The 15,368-nt window shown below is 40.3% G+C and overlaps 1 protein-coding gene across 1 annotated transcript in view; it reads right to left on the bottom strand.

The window, feature by feature from the left end:
* CLUAP1 (clusterin associated protein 1) overlaps nucleotides 1–15,368 on the bottom strand; it is a 73,261-nt gene that overhangs the window by 39,278 nt on the left and 18,615 nt on the right. The window contains exons 5-7 of the mRNA XM_009277440.2: nucleotides 11,410–11,493; nucleotides 9,170–9,303; nucleotides 7,832–7,973 (exon numbers count right to left, since the gene is read on the bottom strand). Coding sequence (XP_009275715.1) covers nucleotides 7,832–7,973; nucleotides 9,170–9,303; nucleotides 11,410–11,493 — 360 coding nt within the window. The remainder of the gene's footprint in view (nucleotides 1–7,831; nucleotides 7,974–9,169; nucleotides 9,304–11,409; nucleotides 11,494–15,368) is intronic.

Below are 15,368 nucleotides of genomic sequence, written 5' to 3'. Positions count from 1 at the left end.
GGGGCTTTGAGCAACCTGATCTAGTTGAAGATGTCCCTGCCCACGGCAGGGGGGTTGGACTAGATGACCTTTAGAGGTCCCTTCCAACCCAACCATTCTATGATTCTAAAACATCAGTGTGTTATCAACATTATTCTCGTACTCAATCCAAAACACAGCACTACACCAGCTACTAGGAAGAAAATTAACTCTATCCCAGCCAAAACCAGGACATCAAGTCAGGTTTCTCATCAGTCCTCTCAAAGATGCAACAAAGCTTGAGTAGGAGACAGGCATATACCTCTCCAGGTCAACAAATTTAAAAAAAGCAGGCTCTCAGAGAGTCTAGTGGCCTAAAATGGAGGTTCCCACTGATTTCAGGACTACACTGTGCTCAAGCTAAGCCCAGATGAGAACGTGAATGGAATTCTAGCAAAACAAATATGACCCATAGTCCCTGGGCAGAAAGGTGCACTGTTTGCCCTAGAATTTCTTACCTTTCCCTAGTCCTGATGTTTGACCCTGCTGCAATGCTTCTGAAATGGTATGGCTCACAATTTGGCCCACTGGTATCTCAATATCAGAACCATCTTCAAAGAATCCTGACAGTATTCTGGAGCTCTCAGAGGAGAAGGCAATGACTGTGCAAGGTGCAGTAACTCACACTGCCAGCCCGTGCGCTAGGTGGGTGTTACACAACGGTTCTGCCAGAACATCTCTCCTAGAGGTCTACTGTTCATACGTACATAGTGTTTAATTTTCATATGTTTCACAGAATTGAACTGGAAATTGTTTCTACACAGCTAGAAAACTGAGAACTATTTTACTACTTAACATTTAAAAACTCAAACCTTATGGTTTTTCACATTACGAGATTACGCGTGCTTGTGCAAATCAAAATGCTGGTCTCAAAGCTACTTTTCTCTGCTGCTAAGTACCTTGTGCAGTAGCAGAGCATAAACCTCCTAAATTTCACATACCTCATTTTAACATTACCTACTTATGTCATTTGGTGCAAATCACTTGCAAAACATCAGTCCCAAAATAAGAGTTATTTTAACTTTGTTTCTTTCAACCAATTCCTTAGTTTTTCATCACCTAGTAAAAGGTTTCTCATAATGATTTTTATGTGTTGACCTTGGGGGGGGGGGACACACATGACCTGATCTGCTTGATCAATGTTGCTTCAAGCGATCTGATTGTTTCCTACTTTGAGTGAATTTCAAGCTAGATTTCTGTCACATAATTCGCAGATCTAAAGTACTTGTGAATATTCAAAAGCATAATGCAGGCCGAGAGGAAAGGCAGAAAGACTGTAATATAAACAATCCACTTACTCTATCTTCCTACCAAATAAAACTAGATGAAGAGAATACTTAAACCCTAAAAGGCAGTACATTCAGAATGCACTAAATAGACACTGTTTTCATGCAATGTTTCTTCTAGAGTGGAGTCACTGCAGAAGAAATTCCGTGAGACAGCTTAAGAACTGAAAGTATGAGAGATCAGAAACTCTCTGATCTCTATTCATGAAAATCACTCACGGATTTCCAAGCTACACTATCAGTGAGAGCCAATACATCTCATACTTCACAGAAGCAATTGCTGGCAAGCCAGGGAAACCCACCCTGACTTAGTACACTGCAAGACTTAGTAGATACTCTCCCTGTGTTCCTTCCCCAGCTGCAGAGTATTTCGTATATAACAGAATTAGCACAGTTTTACAAGAGCAGCAAGAAAGAACTAGACTGAGTAGCCTATGTAGAGGGTTCATATCTAGGCATAGCAACAAGCTCTGATGCGCAAGGAACCTCTACCTCTTCTGCTAAGGAGTTCATGGGTTGCTGAAGGCAGAATACGAATGTTTCCGTTGGTCAGAAAAACTTGCAAGTGATGATTAGAGCATTAATCAATTCTTGTTTGAGCTCTAGGTCTGTGAAAAAATAAGTTCTAAAGTCTGTCAGACATGAAGAACTTGAAGCCGTGAGTCAAGTGACCCCAAATTTGGGATCCTAAGGCAAGCTTGTTCACCCATCTGGCACATCAGATGTCAAGATAATCCTGACAAATACGTGGATCTTCAAGCACTGAGCTGATGGATCCGATTGAGATCAGTTGAGCTGATCTCAATTGTTTCCATTTCCCAAAAGGTTTTCCTATAGCTTTTAATGGGAGACAGTATCAATAAAGCACCAGGAGCAGGTATGCACACAACTACTTCAGGGCATTTAGAGGTACATTTGAGAGTCTAGATCTAGTTGCCATGGTATTGGTAGGGGATTACAGATTTTTGTTTCAGTGGAATGAATGCACACAGCAAAACTTGCATCTTTTCTAACACACTCTTCACATGCCCTCCCACCTTTTCTCTATCTCCATCTTCTCCTTTTGTGTGACCATCATTTCTCAGGCCAGCAATTTCCTCTGTCCTTTTCTCCTGTGCTCCATTGCCCCTACTCTCTCCCTGTGTATTCCCTTCCTCCTCCTCTATTTTTTTCCACATTTCTCCATTATGGGATTTGTGTGTCTCAGTGCACCAATACTGTCATACTTGTATACTGGACTAAATGCCAAAATAGAAGCAATCAACAATTAAGATGCCTGTACTTACTTTTACATCTGACATTCAATATAATTCAGCAACACTGGACCAGGAGTGCTCTCCTGGTACCTACAAAAATGCTACCAAACAGTCATAATTCAAGTGTATATTAGCTGGAAGATTAAAGACTGTAACCAACCGCTTTTCATATTAACCTTCTGTCTGGCTATTTCAGTAAGCAGACACCGCAATGGGAGTGTCTAGATTTAATATTTCAAATGGGATAGCTCAATGCAAAAAGACATGAAAAGCAGCAGAACCAAGGAGTATCTCAGAGTGCAGCAGAACTCAGATATCCCTATTATGCACATACTCAGAATAAAGCATCTGCTTCAGGTATGGAGCTCTGCTAAAAAAACATTAGTTTAATGAAGAGGGGATTTTATTTGGGGAAGGTGGGTTGTAAAGGGAAAGTCACAATACAGTCTGTTTATTTGGCTTTTCCGTGCTTAATCATGATGGACTGCTTACTGATAGTAGTATCATAATGATGAAAAGAAAAACGGTTTAAGCAATCCCAAACCAAAGATAATGACTGAGTGGTTTAGAACATCCTCTTCCACGTGTCCACCACTTCATGGTATTCCTTAGTCGAGATTTCACAGCACCCAGCATAAAAGCAGCCTTAAAAGACCTTAGGAGAAAGTAGCTGAAGAAGTACGTACTTCAGGGATGTCCTCTGAGAAGCACAAGAAAGAATAAGCATATTCTGTCTAGAGAAAAGGTAAATGCTAAAGGATATTGCCAAGTTATTCTGGCATTACACAAGCTAGTTTCAAAAATGCCTTTTTGAACTGTATTACTCTGTGTCGTCCTTTAAAAGAGAGGCATTCATTTATAGTCCATAGAAAATGTCAGCCCCTAAATCTGAAAACTCCTGAAACTTTGATTTTTAGAGCAGCCAAAGTTCTAATAGCTTTCATGTCTAAACATCAGAAAAAATTTCATCTTAAAAACAGGATAAAAATTAACGAAGTGTGCTGAATCTTTTTACAAAGTAGAAAAATAAGCACAAATCTTTGAGGAGACACGGCACGTAAATCCCCGCTTCTGCACAGAAATGCAAGAAGATGGATTAATTCCACGAGCAGCACAAGAGAACAGAAACAGAATAAAAGAGGTGGCTGAAAATGAAAAAAGGCTAAGGAAACTGCAAAGACAAAAGACCCTTATTTAAATTCCTCGGACCCGATAATAAGTAGTACATGACAGTTTGTCAGTAAGTGAGAGAAACTCACTCAAAGGAAGAGTCATGTGAGGACTTCTGACATCTCCACAAATGAGAGTTGAAGAATTTCCTATTTTTCATACATTTCAAAGGGCTTCCACATCAAACGGGCAGATGCTGTGCAGGTGGTAATTTCATCATCAATTAACTGTTCAGTTCTGGCAATTCATTCAGTTCAGACTCAACACCAAGCCTTTAAGTTCCTTTTAACACAGAGAGAGATTTCTCAGTCCAGTGCCTGGCAGGTGACTCCTGCCGATTGCTCTCCAACCACCGCTCCGTATTATTACGGACACTGGGAGGCAAAGGGAACAGGAAGCTCAAGACAACAACAGGAGCTACAGAGTGCTCCTCTCCATGCAACTGTACACCTACCACACGAAAGAACAAACCCAAAAAATCCACACAAACGACCAGCACTGCATTCTGGAGAGGCTGGAGTGCTTCAACTGCTCAATGTCACTTAATTAAAAATTGTGTGCTTGGGTACAATCTTTAAATCACTTTTCTAATTAGGAAATGCACTCTGGCCCAGGTCATTAGCTGTGCAACGTCAGCAGGGTACCAAAACAGCTTCGAGTCTAAGTGCACTAGAGATTAGTCTTGTTATTTAGCAACAGTCTCTCAATCAGAACAAAAATTCCACCTAAAAACATGCACCTAGTCAAGGAAAGGCGTCCAGGAATCCGTCCTCAGTACCGAACAGCACACGGAGTGCTGGATTAATCTAATTACATTGCTGTTGCTTTCTTCTGGCAAGCTATTTAACAAAATACACAGCGATGATAAAAGAATTGACTCTCACTTCTACTACAGAAGATAATTAAGATTTGTTTGGTGGAACAAAAGATAAATCAGCGTTGAAAAAAAATGAACATAATTTTCAGTGTTTTTCGACAGTTGGAGAGAGTGTGTATTAAAATGGATTAAATGTAATTATCCTTGTTACTTTTTCCTCCGTTGATTCTGAAAATGACACGAGATGATAAACTTTAGGACAACATGCAGCATCATTTTGGAGCAAACTGCTTTTTTTTCAAGCATGTAATAAATGACCCACAGTTTTGCTTCACCAACAAGTAGCCAAAGGCGACGAAGCACCACCTGAAAAGCAGATCAAGACTGACAGAAGACGTGAGAGAAATACCTTGGTGTTCCAGGTTGGCAAGAGACTAATCTGAAATGGATTAACCAGTGAGCCATCTTTTTTAAATAAAAAAGTCCCCCCACTGGTTTGGAAATAGGCATGCACCAGCAAGTCCCTTGGTTTAGCTCAGACCCAGATTCTTCATCCTCTTTCAGTTACCAAGTCCTGGAGCCTGATTTTGAGCACTGACATCTCATAATGACTTCAAATAATAGTTTGGACTCCAGCACTCCTGAAAATCTGGCTGTAACAAGACACACACGCGTAGCCGCCTCTTCTACCAAAGCAACAAACAGCTTCTACAACAAAGCAGTCATGGCTACTTGAGTCACTGTATTGCTGCCCAATTGGAGTATTTTTAGATACTCCAATTTGCTGTTCTTGATCCCCATGCTCCTCTCTCCAGTTCTGAAGAACAGCTGTCAAATGTACCTTTTTTTTCCCCTTTTTATTTTGGTCTTCCCAAACACTCCCTAGTGAAAAGATTTAACAGACTAATATACAGGAAGTGAAATGAAAGGATCTCAGGGTACTTTCAGGGTTAAGCTCAAGCTATAGAACTAGACTCGACAGGTGAACTTCATGCTGGTTTAAGCTAACACAGATTTTTAATTATTTAACAGATACAGGGTTCAGCACAAGCAACTTGATCACTTGAGGTCATAGCTAGAGACACCCAAGTACAGACCACCAGACATAGCAAGAACGCATTCCAAATGCAGAAGACCTGATGGCATTTTGGTTTTAGCATAAAACACATCTTAAAGATGTTTCCAGTTCTGATGCCTGCTAATGCATGCTGCATGTAACAAGTGATAGAAGTGTGCAGAGAAAACCCACATCTTTTTGTCACAAGCTTTTACGCTCTTTAATTCTGCACAATGCTGAAGCATTGTTACCTGCTTATCCTAGTAAATGAAAAGCCAAACCGTATCGGTAGATTTCCAGGTGTCTCACAGAAAGAAAGAGGAAAAGGAAAATAAAAAGTGCTCTCCATATGCTAAGCATGGGAACAGCCCTGAATGACAAAGGCTTTTTCTTCATCTTATTATCTTTTAACAAAAATCCCCTGAAGAGCTGTACGCCAACTCATTACTAACTTCTGTGCATGAATTTATAAACAGTTTCAGGTAACTCAGTTCAAAACATTTCTACTTTTGGTATTAAGTCTCAATGGCATTTGAACAGAAGGGAAAAAAAATCAGATTTTAGGCTTCATTTCAAGATTATGATTTAATTGAGGACTTTTTTTTTTGGCCAAAGATATGGGGAAGAACTACAACGTTATAAAACAAGAGACATGAAAATACCAAGCTGACTACAGATCAGAAGTATGTGAAATAACATCTACAGAGACAGTGCTTATAAAAAGGGAGGTTAATGGGAAATTGGTTCACAATGATTAACAAGTTGTCAAATGCCCATGTTATCTTTTAAAAGACAGGTTATTTTATCCCTCAAGCAAATAATGCAGCAAAATATTTGAGACTTCTCAACAGAATACAGCATGCCTTTTCCTATGTCCAAAAGGTGATGGAAATTACCATATTTTCTCCAGACTGCAGAATGGCCTGAAGCCTGGTTATGAACCCCCCTGTACATGGTACTGTGCGGCTTAGACAGGCAGGAACAGAGTGCAGGCGATCATCACAGGGGAGGCTTCTCGGCACAATCAGTTCTACAGAACGGCAAGGCTTTCTGAAAAGATATCTCACAGATGCAAGAGAGACAGATTATAGGAGAAGGGGGACTATAAAGTTACTGAACCTTATTTGCAGCCTAAGCGCAGGTCACAAAATTTTACTATAACTAAACACAGGTATGAATACTTTAAAGGAGTAGACTAAAAAACTTGGGGTCAAACTACTTTGTTTTCACATTAGTAGACACATACAGACATGGCAAAAACAAAACATACAGTCATAGTCAGATAGAAGGAACATTATGCACAGCTCTCCCATATCTCTACCAGGAACAAGAGTAAGTTGTGTTGACAAAATAAAACATGATCTGCATGTGAAAGATAGGACGATCCAGAAAGAGGAAGCACTGGTTAACTCAAGGTATAGCACACCCCCCCAGTATTAAGGTCCAAGGGGAGATCGTTCACCGAAACGTGTGAAGAACAGGAGATACACTGGGTAATGGCTGTGAGAAGGATGAAAAGCCAAACAAGTAAAACGTGAAGCTACAGGAAGCTGAATGAAAGCTCAGCTGAAAGCGCTGCAGTCCAATAAACACCCCAAAGAAAAGTATGGAGCAAGACGAGATGCAGATGCAGATTATCCAGCAGGATACAAAATAGAGAATCGCACTGAACTGATACAATTCAGCAAGTCAACAGAAAATAGAATTTCTGCCAAACAAAACTGAAGTCTATGTGAGAGAGGATTCCAGCATATCTGATCTTTTCACTGATACTCTTTGCTGTTTTCATTGAAGAGGACTACTGTGAGGAAATTGAAGAGTCTTGTGCTGAGAAACCCTTATACATCAGTTGTTGGCAGACGATAAAAATAAGCGCCTAGTAACTCTTAGCGCATACATTGTATGTAGCAAAAGGACGATTAGAAATGCTGAAACATTCTTCATGAACAAAAAACATCAACTGAAAACGAGTCAGGGGGAGTCAGAGACTGGAAAGGGGCATCACTACACTGGTTTAACTTCACTAACTCAAAAAATAAAGCTGTACTATCATGCTTGTCCAAGAGCAGTCACACTCACTGCATTGTCAGTAAACCGCCAGTCCCTCAGAGCTGGCTCTACAACTAGTAATGCGCTGCTTCGACAAAGGGATATTAAAACATTTTCTGTTATGAAGCCAAGAACTACAGGATATACAGTCTTGCTGAGCATTTCTAAGCTGTCTTACCTCAAACATCTCTTGCTCTATCCGTCGATGATCATCCAGGAGCTGCTCCATGTAGGTCAGATTACGGAATTTTTCTAGATAACTACTGTATTGTTTCTGCAGTTGCTCCTCAATCTTCTCATACTCGTCCATAAAAGCAGGACTGGAGATAACAAGCACAAACTACTCAGCGAAATATTGACCTGTACATGCAGAATTCTGAAATAAGCATTTCTGGGTTTGCAGCTATCTTTCCATGTCTACTAAATAAATCTAAAAGGACCTTTTGTTTTTAAGGTTCCGCACTACTTCAGAGACTAAAAGGATAAGACAGAAAACCCCACTAACCTATCCTGCAAAAATTATATACAGCAAAGGACAGGTTTTTGTGTACCCACTGCCATTCCTCTGCAAACAGGCAGACAGGCAGCATGTTGGCCCCTCTGGCAGACGAATTGAAGTTAATTATCCTGCTGTTCCACGACTCCAAAAAACTAGCTTGTAGCATGGCTGGTAAATCACCCACTTTGCTGGAGACTTATTTGCTACAAGACTGTGCTGTGTTGTTACAAGCATAACTAGACTTGGCACCAGTAGGTGATGATGTCCTTATATTACAGAGCCAACTGTTGCGCCCCAAAGAACACTACTGCTGTTTGATGCTTCACATCTACCCAATACACTTCCTCCGGAGCGTTACTGATCAAAACATGTATATGAATCAATGTCATTCCTTCCACCACTCATTTTTGTAATATTTCCTTTTTTTTTTTTTTCATATGAGGTCAAAAAAAGAACATGATCTTGTAGATTGTATAAACCTGCAGTTTAATTAAGGGCAAGAAATCAACCCAAACTGCGAATCCGAACATCTTGATTTTATAGGAGGCTGTATCACTGCCTAGAGGAACCGATCTTAACAAGGGATGCATAATGAACTTTTTTTATTGGTGGCTGAGAACACTAGAAGCCCCTGGGAACAGAGGGAACGTTTGCACCAGTTGTCATTTTCAGGAGAACTACCTGACACCATCTATGTTTAATGACAAAGGAAAAGAAAAGATATGCTACCTGGCCATTTGGTACAGCTGAAGCAGCAATTAAGCAACCCCACCAGATAATATTCGGCCACTTTTAACAGCCCTGAAATTCTGATTTCAAATACATGGTAATGGAAAAATGAACAATTACAATCCAGACTGGGCATTTCTAGAGAAGAGAATCTCTCCCTTCCACAGGCCATCATCTCAATCTCATTACAGACTTCACTCCTCGCTGCTCTAAGCATTAACAATGCACAGTTCCATCATTTATGCTAACACTCATTTATGCAGTAGATAATCAGTTCATAATCTTTACCGAACACTTTGTAGAGTCTGTAGCCTCTTCTGGCTTCTTTCCAATTCCAATTTTCGTTTTTCAATCTTGGCTTCCAAATTGGCTTCATCCAGCGCCACGTTGTTCAACATGTCTTTAGTCTTTTGGACTTGCTCCTAAAAGAGAAGGATGGTGAACCATGGCTTGCACTGGAATAATTAGAATTATCTTTCAGATGCTGACCATTCTTCTGTATAATCTCACATCTCAGGTTATCAAATAACTTTATAACTATGAGCTAGAACATAAACTGGCCAGGCAATGAAAATTAAAAAGTTCCTTGTGGCCAGGATAATGAACTAACTGGACATTTACAAATTTAAAATACCTTAATTTTTTTCCCAGACATTCTTAAAGAAGGAAAAAACCCCACAACTTGCCCTGGGCTTTAACTTTATTTTTCCTTCTCACTGAAAAAGCAGTAAAAGATAGGAAGAAAAGAAGCCTCCTCAAAACAATCTGACAGGATACATAAAGACATCTCTCAACATGTAAGTATCTGAATAAACACAGGTGAGAAATGCATTTATTTCTTGGTACTATTTTAGAGAATTTTAAGGCTTCCATCAATTTTTTTTTTCTTCAAGATAAAAGTCACTTTTATAAAGAACTTACTCTATCTGAATATCTTCATCCTTTTCTAAGTCTTGCTTTATCCATCTTTTCAAAATCTGAGAAGCATCCCGAACATTACAACACGTGCTACAGGAATCAGGAGGGGGAAGTGGGAAAATTCCAGCTTATTAAAATGAGCCGAGTACATTCAGTGTGCTCATGCTCAGGAAACCACGAGCATCTTTTGAATGAGAGAGAGAGAGAGAGAACGAACCTCACACTTGCCGAAATGCCAGCAGTAACTGTTAGGTGCTGGTCAGCTACAATAGGTCATTTCATTAACCGGTCCAGAACTAAACCAGCTGAGCTACGTGTTATTGATATTTCCCAAGAAGCCAACTGCCCTACTATGCTGCTGTTAGTTTATTAGCACTACTGCCTAGAATAGCAATGCATATTAACAACATTCAGAATTCATATAGACTGTGAGTAGGAGCAGAAACATAAGGAAAGATCGCCTGGAGTATCTATTGATTATGCATTGGTTGTTTAAATCTCAAACTCCACTCCTTGTAATTATACAATTGGATTGGATGCAGTTTGCAGCTAAATAACTTATAGCAATCACTAGGATTTAATTAACTACCGTACTTGCACAGTGGCTGTGAGTGTGGCTAATGGTTCAGAAATACAGGAACCCAAGCACTGGAGCAAGGACAGTGTTGCCAAGACTGGGACAGACAAAAGGCCCTCTGAAATGAGAACTGTATCGATGCACTGGCATGGCACTAATTAGCACAGTGCCAGTTCTTCTCACCCCTTGGCCACTTCAGCCATCCTGCTTCCACAGCCCAACTTCACAACTCCTGAGGTACCAGCATGTTTTGAGTTACCAAGTGCACCCCTTGCAGCCCTGACTCTGCAAAGTTTACACAGCTTAGACAATGTAGGTGGGGTGTAGATTTCTGTGCTGATTTAGGCAATTTTTATCCCTCCTGTAGAGCTTCTGGGGCTACTACTGAGCTCCTAACAGAGGCAGGGAATATGACTAAAATGTGTTTTCTCCCAAGAGAGAGGCCAAGGGGGGCCAAGTGCAGTTCTTTGATGCATCAACTGGAGGAATGTTTCTGCATATTGAACCAACACAGTTATACAGTGCAACAGTCTGACAGCAGAGCGGGTCTTAACATATTCTCCTAGGTGCTGCTGCTAACATCATTTACCCTTTCTGCTGCAGGCTGTGATTTCTGACTGCCAGCTCACAATCGTCACTGTGCCGACACCTCATTCACTCTGCCAGGAAAGCTATCAGTTTCAATTAACATGCTTGTTCACTTTGAACACAAGACTTCCCAAATAAACCATAAGGATCATCAGTGACCGTATTCATTACCACAACACAAGGAGTCATCACAGACTGATCTCTGCCTTGATGAACTTCTGTTCACACATCTGATGTTACCCAAAGACCAAAGTCTGCATTAGCCATTAACTGAAGTTCAACGTTAGCTGTTAACTAACCAGGTGCAGCACTACTTGGTCCAGTCAGCTGAAGGTGATTGTGTGCTTCAGCACTCTTAACCCTAGGCTGTTGATAAAAAGAGCTACGTTCTTCTTGCAGGAGAGGAATGATAATTTTGCAATTAAATAAATATAATTTTGCTTACCAGAACACAGTCAATGGCAATTTTCATCACCTTCTCAGCCTCATTTATCTCCAAAGGTCTGGCGATAGATTCTGTTCTCGCTTCCTATGAAATAAAAATACACCAATATATTTAAACACTACACAAAGGAACTAACATATGCAGAACTGAGGGTGGTCAAGCAACAACGATATGATCATCTGCATAATAAATGGAGTAGGATTTAGTACTTATTCACCAAGGCTCAGATGATTTAAAGAACAGGAGATGATGAAAAAGTCAGTTAAGTGAGACTGAGATTAACACTGAGCAATTCAGGTATCTTTTCAAAACAAGATAAATGCTACCGTTTGAACTGCAAGTATTCTTGAATGCAGATTTTTGGAAACTGCACTGGTTATTACTTGTTGAGCAAGGTATGCAACATAGCACAGAAGATTTCATCATCTTTACAACATGACCCATGAAAACAATAGTGTAGGTAGATGAGCACAGTGTCACAAAAACTGTGGAGCAACAAGCACTATGAACCCATCTAACTCTGCCAGGCAGCTGGGACAGTCAGCAGGTGCCTCCTATGCCCATATAAAATCAGATGATGCAGATGTATGGGCTTCTCCAATTCTGATAACCAAGTGGTTCAGACTTCTCAAAAAAACCCCAGTGATCCTTATTTAGATCCCAAAGGATGAAAAAGCCTCTTCCACTCTCAGCAGTTTTGGGGACAGATGGGCTTAGGGGTCTTCAGTGTGCACTTGTTTGTATGATGTCTTACAACACTGACCTGGTCATTATATGAAAACTCTGGATTACTTGTTTGCTACTGGGAGGAGAAGAGGGAGAGATTTTTCCAGCTGAATGTCCTTAAAAGTAATCTTATGTTGGCAAACCATTTGGTAACAGGTGGATAAAGATGGAAATAGCATCTCTCTAGAGAACATCTGACTAAGAATCTAAAAATGCTTTATACACATTGCAACAGGCTGTACCCAGCCTACTACAAGATGAATTCTAGAAGCAGATACAATTACTTTGTCAAGTTACCATGCCAGACACCCCAGGTTGCATAGGCAAGTACTAGCAGAGGCAGCCTAGCTCCCTCCCCACCAACTCAAGTTCAGGGAGTTGCATGGTGAACCCAGTCAGGGAGCTCATCCAGCCAACAAATCACCTTTTTGTGCTGAGCTGATCCTCTGCTGGATCAGCTCCCTGAACGAGCCTGCCACACGCTGCACGAGGGCTTTTTTTCTGGCACAAGAAAAGAAGTAGAAGAAATATTATGTTGGGGATAGTGACAGGAGCTACATCTGTTAGTGGCAGTGACAGCTTATGCTGCCTAAAGTGCTTGTCAACAATTCTCTGTCCACACAGAAATACAAGCTCCAAGCAGCAAAAAGTTAATTTGGATGAAAATGAGATACAAAGAGTCTGCACAACACATATTCCTGAATAACCCTACAGGCAGACACTTTTGGAGGAAGACTGGACAAGAATAATGTAGCTCAGTAGCTACTCTGAGAACATTATGCATTTACCAAGCTCAACAAAATGCCTATTTGTTTGTGAAGACTTTGCCTGAACTGCAACGGCAGCCAGGATCAGCCTGGTGAAGGCGCTGCCCTGCCAACTGTACTTGGTTCTTCCGATGGCAACAGTGAGATCTCTGCTACAGAGCAAACATATCTCAAACAAAATAGTTCATCACTCAGCAGGGGGAAGGAAATTATTTTCTTCCTACTTTCAAAAGAGATAAAAGAAACAGCAAGGACCTTCATTTTTAATTATAAACAACTCCCTTACCGATTTCCTTTCGGTAGCCTGGTAAAACACCCACAGAACATGCACAAGGCACTGCAGTGTATGTTGGGTCAGGGTAACTGCTGGGTTTTAGATATACTTCTGAGGATCTACCCTTTTAAGTCGGAATAATTTATACAAGTTTAATGTCTCTTCTTCTACCTTCCCTCTACTACCCATGGAAGTTTCACGTACAGACCACAGTCTTCGCGCAGAAATCCACATCATTTTCTAGAACAAGGTTCAGTCCTACAGTCACACCTGCTTGGAAAAATGTGTCAGGCCAATGAAGAGTACCGTAAAGGCAGAAATTTGTATTTTCAGACTGCTGAATCAGGCCTAAACTGGAAAAGGAGAACGTCGGGGCATTTAACCTCCTCGCACCCCAACAGACCGAGAGGAGAATCCAAGTGGACCATTACAGCTTCCATTACAGTGGACCATTATATTAATATATAATGGAAATATATTTGAAAAATAAATATATATTGAGGGTATCAAAGCTGTTGACAAATTTTTAATGGATGTTTGTAACAGCTTCCTTGGGTATCCGTCACCGGGCCATTTCCTGTTATCCTATGAAAACTCTCAAAGAGAAAACTTATTTTTAATAAGATTTTTATTTTTATTTTAATAATCTTTTCAGGAAAGACCCTGCAACTGGCCATACAGAAGAGAATTAAAAGGAAGGCAGATCACTTTAGAAAAATAAATACCCCACAAAGATTCTGAAGACATTAGGAAAAACATTTACTTTAAAATACCAGAGTTGGTCAATTTAAACATTGTCAAGCCATTAGCAAATTAAAGAAAATGAATTTAACAAAACCACTTTGACTATCTCTGACTCCCCACGTGAGCAAATAAAGCACATTTTTCCTACAGCCCAACTCACCCTCACTAGTATTTCTTACCCAAAATAAAATATGCAGTAACACGACAACTGAGATTTTTAAAACCTGGCTTTACACAAAGGCTCTTCTGTTCGTGCTTAAATCTGTGGATACAAATAGGCTGTATACTTGAAGGCAAAACCAATTTTCTAAATTTGTCCAAATACCAGGTATTACATTGCCGCTGGCTGTACTCACAATTCCTTGTGCTTGAAAAAAGTGTGCAAATGAAACTGAGCTGAAAAATATGGCCTCGTTCATTTTCTTTTAAAGTAATGTACTCTTTGCAATTAGGTGTACTAATGAGAATACACATTGTAATAAACAAGAGGTTTCCTTTAAATTAACCATTAGAAATAGAGTTCTCAGGAGAGATGAAAAATATAGAAAAAATTATCAAGGCAAGGGGAGGTAAGAAGCAGAACAATTTAGGACTACGCCTGGTAATTACGACTTCAGAAAACAAACATACGCAAAACCAGAGAGGTATTCATGAACAAGCTGATTGTTTACCACTTACCAGTGCTTCCTGTTCAAAGTGTCCAAGAGCTCCCTGGCTATAGTTTTACATGATAAATACTAATTAAAAATCAGGGAAGCCAAGTGTAAAATTATTTTTGATGAACTAAAGCTGACAATTATTAAAGAAAACACACGAAGGCACACAAGAGACACCATTTTCTGGCATTATTTATCCTCTCTGGTTGGACTCATATTTGGTGCTGCATGGAAGGACTGAGACTTTAATTCTTCAAGTTTTGAATCTCACTTTGGACAAAGCCAATTGGAAGTACTAATAAATTAGTTGGCTGGTTTACTCTTGAAAACTTCGTTTTCTTTGGAAATGAGAATTTCATTACAAAGTAGGAAAGATTTCTAATCAAAGACTAGCTGACTGCCCAATCAAGCAGAACAGAGCACAGCCTGACAGGATGTTCCCCACAGGACATGGAAGGTTAGCACTGAAGCCAGCGCTGCCCAAATTGCACCAGTTTTGGCATCAAAAGCAAAGATACATTTCCTTAGAGCAAAACTGTACTGCAGTCATTTCAGGAAGTAACACTGGTCTTAAAGCCTTCAAAACTCCATCTGTCTAAAGAATTTACTCGTCTCAAATCTGCATCCCTGCTGAGCGATGGTCCCCTGGGTCAAACACCAGCAAGGGAGAAGGCCACAGCAGATCTTCAGAGCAGAAGCTCGAGGTTCTGTCCACAGGAATCAGATCAGCAGCCAGCCTTCTGGAAGAGGCAATGAGCTGCGGTTCTGGCCGTTTGCTGCAGCAACCACCTC

The sequence above is a fragment of the Aptenodytes forsteri genome, unplaced genomic scaffold, assembly GCF_000699145.1.
Source record: "Aptenodytes forsteri isolate BGI_AS27 unplaced genomic scaffold, ASM69914v1 Scaffold26, whole genome shotgun sequence".
Classification (NCBI taxonomy): domain Eukaryota; kingdom Metazoa; phylum Chordata; class Aves; order Sphenisciformes; family Spheniscidae; genus Aptenodytes; species Aptenodytes forsteri.
Note: the sequence above shows the minus strand (reverse complement) of the source record. Positions and strands in the feature narration are given on the sequence as shown.